This window comes from Dicentrarchus labrax, unplaced genomic scaffold (assembly GCF_905237075.1).
Source record: "Dicentrarchus labrax unplaced genomic scaffold, dlabrax2021, whole genome shotgun sequence".
NCBI classification, from domain to species: Eukaryota; Metazoa; Chordata; class Actinopteri; family Moronidae; genus Dicentrarchus; species Dicentrarchus labrax.
In genome coordinates this window covers 1-7,400 of record NW_026136775.1, presented here as the reverse complement: position 1 = coordinate 7,400, position 7,400 = coordinate 1, and the positions used below count along the sequence as shown (strand labels likewise).

Here is a 7,400-nt window from a genome sequence, read left to right as displayed (position 1 = left end):
CCATTACAGTAACAGTACTCTATTACAGTATAAAGTACTCCACTACAGTATAAAGTACTAATACCTCAGTATAAAGTACTCTATTACAGTAACAGTACTCTATTACAGTATAAAGTACTCCACTACAGTATAAAGTACTCAATTACAGTATAAAGTACTAATACCTCAGTATAAAGTACTCAATTACAGTATAAAGTACTAATACCTCAGTATAAAGTACTCCACTACAGTATAAAGTACTCTATTACAGTATAAAGTACTAATACCTCAGTATAAAGTACTCAATTACAGTATAAAGTACTCTAATTCAGTATAAAGTACTCCACTACAGTATAAAGTACTCCATTACAGTATAAAGTACTCTACTACAGTATAAAGTACTCCACTACAGTATAAAGTACTCCATTACAGTATAAAGTACTCTATTACAGTATAAAGTACTCTATTACAGTATAAAGTACTAATACCTCAGTATAAAGTACTCCATTACAGTATACAGTACTCTATTACAGTATAAAGTACTCCACTACAGTATAAAGTACTCCATTACAGTATAAAGTACTAATACCACAGTATAAAGTACTCCATTACAGTATAAAGTACTCCACTACAGTATAAAGTACTCTTTTACAGTAACAGTACTAATACCACAGTATAAATACTCCATTACAGTATAAAGTACTCCACTACAGTATAAAGTACTCCATTACAGTAACAGTACTAATACCACAGTATAAATACTCCATTACAATATAAAGTACTCCACTACAGTATAAAGTACTCCATTACAGTATAAAGTACTCTAATACAGTATAAAGTACTCATTACAGTATAAAGTACTCCATTACAGTAAAAAGTACTCCATTAAAGTACAGTATAAAGTACTCCATTACAGTAACAGTACTAATACCACAGTATGAAATACTCCACTACAGTATAAAGTACTCCATTACAGTAACAGTACTAATACCACAGTATGAAGTACTCCACTACAGTATAAAGTACTCTATTACAGTATAAAGTAGTCAATTACAGTATAAAGTACTCCATTACAGTATGAAGTTCTCCACTACAGTATAAAGTACTCATTACAGTATAAAGTACTCCATTACAGTATAAAGTACTCCACTATAGTATAAAGTAATCCATTACAGTATAAAGCACTCTATTACAGTATAAAGTACTAATACCTCAGTATAAAGTACTCTATTACAGTATAAAGTACTAATACCTCAGTATAAAGTACTCTATTACAGTATAAAGTACTCCATTACAGTATAAAGTAATCTATTACAGTAACAGACTTTATTAATAATAATTATTATTATAAATTAGTTTTAAAACTTTATTTTGAAAATCCCTCAGTATTAGAAGCAGTTTCATATTAAACTGTCCAACAATAACTTTATTGTGAAAGGACTTACTCATTGGTTATTGACAATATATTATTGGTTATTGACAATATATTATTGGTTATTGGTAATATATTATTGGTTATTGGTAATAAATTATTAGTTATTGATAATATATTACTGATAATATATTATTAGTATGATTATTGATTATCAGGAAGATCTCCAGCTGTCAGCAGCAGTCTGTCTCTACCTGGTTACTGATGACATCATATGATCTCTGCTCTCTGATTGGCTGTTAGAGAGTCTCTGTCAGTCCTCAGACCAGTTCACAGTCTCAGACTGGTTCAGGTCTACAGAGAGACAGACGGGTTCAGGTCTACAGAGAGTCAGACGGGTTCAGGTCTACAGAGAGTCAGACGGGTTCAGGACTACGGAGAGTCAGACGGGTCTACAGAGAGTCAGACGGGTTCAGGACTACGGAGAGTCAGACGGGTCTACGGAGAGTCAGACTGGTTCAGGTCTACAGAGAGTCAGACGGGTTTAGGTCTACGGAGAGTCAGACTGGTTCAGGTCTACAGAGAGTCAGACGGGTTCAGAGAGACAGACTGGTTCAGGTCTACAGACAGTCAGACGGGTTCAGAGAGACAGACTGGTTCAGGTCTACAGAGAGACAGACGGGTTCAGAGAGTCAGACGGGTTCAGGTCTACAGAGAGTCAGACGGGTTCAGAGAGTCAGACGGGGTTCAGGACTACAGACGGGTTCAGGACTACAGAGAGTCAGACGGGTTCAGGTCTACGGAGAGTCAGACGGGTTCAGGACTACAGAGAGTCAGACGGGTTCAGAGAGTCAGACTGGTTCAGGACTACAGAGAGTCAGACAGGTTCAGGACTACAGAGAGTCAGACAGGTTCAGAGAGTCAGACGGGTTCAGGACTACAGAGAGTCAGACGGGGTTCAGAGAGTCAGACCGGTTCAGAGAGTCAGACGGGTTCAGGACTACAGAGAGTCAGACGGGTTCAGGTCTACAGAGAGCTGATGATGATGATGAGGATGATGGTTCTGGTTCTCTGGTTCTCCTGTGTGTCTGCTGACGGTAAGTTTCTGACAGACAGACAGACAGACAGTAACAGACAGACACACAGACAGACAGACAGTAACAGACAGACAGACATACAGACAGACAGTAACAGACAGACAGTAACAGACAGACACACAGACAGACAGACAGTAACAGACAGACAGACATACAGACAGACAGTAACAGACAGACAGTAACAGACAGACAGACAGACAGTAACAGACAGACAGACAGACAGACAGTAACAGACAGACAGTAACAGACAGACAGACAGTAACAGACAGATCAATCAATCAATCAATCAATCAATCAATGATCTGTTTCTATCTTCAGTTCTTCATGAGGACATTGCTATCAATGGCTGTTCAGACTCTGATGGAGAGGTGATGTACTCTCTGGATGGTGAAGAGATGTGGTACGCAGACTTCATCAACAAGAAAGGAGTGGAGCCTCAACCCAACTTCATAGATCATATGAGCTACGTGGAAGGAACTTATGAAACTGCTGTGGCTAATCAACAGGTCTGCAGACAGAACCTGGAAATAAGACGTAAATCCATCAAAGACCCACTGAAGTTCGGTAAAGACAAACTTTATTATTCTGTCTTTAAATATTGAATCAGTCAGTAATAATATAACTCATTACTGTAGAATACATTAATATATATATTTATAATCAGTCTGTCCTACTTATATATATATATATATATAAGGAGGACAGACTGATTATAAATATATATATATATAAATATACAGTATCTCACAAAAGTGAGTACACCCCTCACATTTCTGCAAATATTTCATTATATCTTTTGATGGGACAACAGTGAAGAAATGTAAAGTCGTCAGTGTACAGCTTGTATAACAGTGTAAATTTACTGTCCCCTCAAAATAACACAACACACGTCCATTAATGTCTAAACCGCTAGCAACAAAAGTGAGTACACCCCTAAGCGGAAATGTCCAAACTGGGTCCAAAGTGTCAATATTTTTTGTGGCCACCATTATTTCCCAGCACTGCTTTAACCCTGTTGGAGTTCACCAGAGCTTCACAGGTTGCCATGATGACGGCATCACAGAGCTGGTGGATATTAGAGACCTTGCGCTCCTCCACCTTCCGTTTGAGGATGCCCCACAGATGCTCAATAGGGTTTAGGCGAGGGATGTTCTGACCCGGTCCTGTTAAAGCGCTCTATGGTCTCTGCCACGGTGCTACAGCTCAGTTTCAGGGTGGTGGTAATCTTCTTATAGGCCATGTTTATGTAGAGCAACAAGTCTTTTATTCTGATCCTCAGAGAGTTCCAGTCCATGTTGAACTTCCAGTGAGCAGTATGAGAGAGTGGGAGAGCGATAACACCACATTTAACCCCCCACTCCCCATTCACACCTGAGACCCTCAACACTAACGAGTCACATGACACCGGAGAGGGAAAGCGGCTAATTGGGCAAAATATTTCAGGAGTTTTTTTATTTTAACTCTTCCTTTATTTTAGTGTGTTTTCCTTTTAGGTCCTGTTAGGAATTTGGACATGGAAACACGGAAATTCCTAATTTGTATAGAACCAGATATTAGGTGACTTTAATTAACAAACAAATAAATACTGTCTGTTTCTGTACAGATCCTCCTTCCAGTCCGGTGATCTACACCAGAGACAACGTGGAGCTCGGAGAGAAGAACACCCTCATCTGTCATGTGACTGGTTTCTATCCTGCTCCTGTAAAGGTCTACTGGACCAAGAACGGAAAGAACGTGACTGAAGGAACCAGCATCAATGTTCCCTACCCCAACAAAGATGGTTCCTTCACCCAGACGTCCAGACTGGAGTTCATCCCACAGCTGGGAGACATGTACAGCTGTTCAGTGAAACATCTGTCTCTGAAAGACCCACTGACCCGATTCTGGGGTGAGACAACTTTATTGAAATTCACTCAAAATACAAACAGACACTTTACTAACTGACCATGGTACACATCTGTCTCCAGATGTGGAGGTGTAGCTGCAGTGTGTTAATGTTTCTGTCTCCAGATGTGGAGGTGTAGCTGCATTAATGTTTCTGTCTCCAGATGTGGAGGTGCAGCTGCACTGTGTTAATGTTTCTGTCTCCAGATGTGGAGGTGTAGCTGCATTAATGTTTCTGTCTCCAGATGTGGAGGTGCAGCAGCAGTGAATTAATGTTTGTCTTTCTGTCTCCAGATGTGGACGTGTAGCTGCATTAATGTTTCTGTCTCCAGATGTGGAGGTGTAACTGCATTAATGTTTGTGTCTTTCTGTCTCCAGATGTGGAGAAGCCTGAACCCAGTATTGGACCTGCAGTGTGTTAATGTTTGTGTCTTTCTGTCTCCAGATGTGGAGAAGCCTGAACCCAGTATTGGACCTGCAGTGTGTTAATGTTTGTGTCTTTCTGTCTCCAGATGTGGAGAAGCCTGAACCCAGTATTGGACCTGCAGTGTGTTAATGTGTCTGTCTTTCTGTCTCCAGATGTGGAGAAGCCTGAACCCAGTATTGGACCTGCAGTGTGTTAATGTTTGTGTCTTTCTGTCTCCAGATGTGGAGAAGCCTGAACCCAGTATTGGACCTGCAGTGTTCTGTGGACTCGGTCTGACTGTCGGTCTGCTCGGTGTCGCTGCTGGAACCTTCTTCCTCATCAAAGGAAACGAGTGCAGCTGATTGGTTGGGGCTGATGATGTCATATAAGGGGCTTTTTCTAAGGATCAGGTTTTCTGAGTTTTCTGGATCACATCTGTATTTTCTGATAACGTCAGTGTCAGCAGCTGTTCTGTGATCAGTTCTGTTCAGATTGAAATTGATTGATCAGGAGGTTACAGACTTTATTGATCAGTAGTCTGATGGATGATGAGTTCACTGTCAGTAGAAACACACAGTAATCAATGAGTTTAATGTCCAACATCAATAATAATAGATCAATAAGTGTGATCTGAAAGCAGGGACAGCCACATTCAGTCAACCTGCTTCGTGTCCAGGCCTCAGGTCTTTAACATATAGTCTTTGCTGTATATTGATTGATTGATTGATCAATAGTGAGTGCTCACATACGTTGATTTACTAACTGCTGTTTGATGATTCACTGCACAGCTTCTGTCCAATAATCACTTTAATCTTCTTTATCTGCCACTGTCTAATGTGATCAATAACCTGATGGAGAATCAATCATTGTATGAATTTACTGTAATAAAGGAATAAACATGAATGTGTCCTGTTGTTGATTATTGATTATTAACAGTATTAAATGAAGCTGACTGAGATTAACCACAGTGAACTACAGAAACACTACAGAGCCTGTGAGGAGGATTCATCCAACCTTTGAACTGTAATCAATGATCTTTATATGATAATCATATTAAAGGGGACATATTATGCTAAATGCACTTTTTTAGTGTTTGTACACATATTTGGGTATTTGGGCCTACCAACCCAGAAACTGGAGAAATCAACTCAATCCTTTTTCTGTGGCTGCTGATATCCGAAGACCTGAACTCCAGCAGCCGTTCAGATTTTGCTCCCCTTTCTACGTCAGAAAGCTACGGTGGCCGATAAGGGTAAACGCACCGCAAATGGCAAAACGCTGCAAACACGGGAATGATGCAAATCCAAAAACACACAAACACATAAAACAAATCCAAGAAAAAAATGCAGCAACAGAAAAATGCTGCAATCACAGAAACGAAGCAGAAGCACAAACTTACAAACCCACAAAAACTCCAAAGACTTAAATTCACTCCACAAAACGGAAGTGTGCCAGGCCACTAGGGGGACCCGACCTGAGGGATGGACCAGTCCTGTGGGACCAGACCCGAAAGACATGAAGAAGAAGAAGAAGAAGAAGAAGAAGAAGAAGAAAAAGAAAAAGAAGAAAGTAGTTTAAGTTTTGAGAGGACAGTAAAAAGGTATGTTTTCCTTTATGTCTTTTTTAAACACTTGGCTGTAATCTTTTATATATAATATAATTATATTATTTAATATTATTATAATATAATTATAATGTTATAATTATATTTTATAATAATATAATATGATAATATTATAAAAGATTACGGCCAAGTGTAAAAAAGACATAAAAGAAAACATACCTTTTACGGAAGCCCTAAAGGGCCATGTATTCATACATTTTATTTCCTCAATTTTCCCGCGATAAAGAGTTAATTTTCTCGAGATCTCGAGATAACGACTGTGATATGATAACTGTGGTCAAGCCAGCTGTTACTATGGTTACTCCAATCTCCGTGGTCAAATCAGCCGCACTTAAATTTACAGTGTATTCACTTCCGGTTTTTCAAAATAAAGGTATTAAGAACAGTAAGCTATAATTCGATCCTACATTTAAAATAAAATATGTTACATTAAAGTGTTTGTGAGGGATGAAGGGATGAGGGATGAAGGGATGAAGGATGGAAGTAGGTCGAGTGATGAGGGGTCAAGGAATGAAGGTCGGTTGGCGGATTGATGAATGGATGGAGGGGTTCGGCGCGATGTAAGAGGGAACAGAGTGGGTTGCGAGACACTGAGTGGGGGAACTGTCTCTTCGTATGTCTTGTAAAGAGCCCCAGTGGTTCCTGTATTTGGATAAGAGAGGGAGAGAAAAAGAAAGGGTTTGGGTGGGAGGGATGTGGGAAATGAGTCAAAGAGGGAGTGAACGGATAAGGTGTGCTTAAGTAAATTTGAGCGGAAATGAGATGATTGCAGGGCGTGGTCTTTTTTCCCTGAACCTAGTAATAAAACATAATTTATGAACCTGAAAATGATCATAATATGTCTCCTTTAAGACAAAGCTACAAATAATTATAATTATTATCATATATTTGATGATAAGTTTAAAGAGCTGAATTTGATCATTAACTGAATAAAAGTAAAGTATTGTTTCTGCTCTCACATTTAAAATAATCTGTGAATGTTTTATATTCAAGGTAAATAAATCTCTAATACAAATATTCAATCTGTATTCAATAATG

At 39.0% G+C, this 7,400-nt stretch overlaps 1 protein-coding gene and 2 long non-coding RNA genes across 10 annotated transcripts; 2 read left to right on the top strand and 1 right to left on the bottom strand.

The window, feature by feature from the left end:
• Positions 1-1,673: 1,673 nt before the first annotated feature.
• On the top strand, positions 1,674-5,641 carry LOC127359799 (mamu class II histocompatibility antigen, DR alpha chain). Of its 4 annotated transcripts, XM_051393943.1 has the most exons (6): positions 1,675-1,755; positions 2,121-2,192; positions 2,237-2,448; positions 2,767-3,012; positions 4,052-4,336; positions 4,979-5,641. In XM_051393943.1, the coding sequence occupies exons 3-6, from the start codon at positions 2,391-2,393 to the stop codon at positions 5,098-5,100; spliced, it is 711 nt and encodes a 236-aa protein (XP_051249903.1). In that variant the 5' UTR covers positions 1,675-1,755; positions 2,121-2,192; positions 2,237-2,390; the 3' UTR covers positions 5,101-5,641. The 4 variants fall into 4 exon arrangements, with proteins under 4 accessions (XP_051249902.1, XP_051249903.1, XP_051249901.1 ...); XM_051393942.1 differs by having other exon boundaries at positions 1,674-1,755; positions 2,121-2,448; XM_051393941.1 differs by lacking the exon at positions 1,675-1,755 and having other exon boundaries at positions 2,099-2,192.
• LOC127359800 (uncharacterized) lies at positions 4,381-5,053 on the bottom strand. 5 transcript variants are annotated; one of them, XR_007882857.1, is made up of 3 exons: positions 4,942-5,053; positions 4,741-4,874; positions 4,381-4,429 (listed from the first exon to the last, which is right to left on the bottom strand). It is a non-coding gene; the product is annotated as an uncharacterized LOC127359800 (long non-coding RNA). The 5 variants fall into 5 exon arrangements; XR_007882854.1 differs by having other exon boundaries at positions 4,408-4,472; XR_007882858.1 differs by having other exon boundaries at positions 4,412-4,510.
• On the top strand, positions 4,524-4,812 carry LOC127359801 (uncharacterized). Its single transcript, XR_007882859.1, has 2 exons — positions 4,524-4,585; positions 4,673-4,812. It is a non-coding gene; the product is annotated as an uncharacterized LOC127359801 (long non-coding RNA).
• Positions 5,642-7,400: the final 1,759 nt, after the last annotated feature.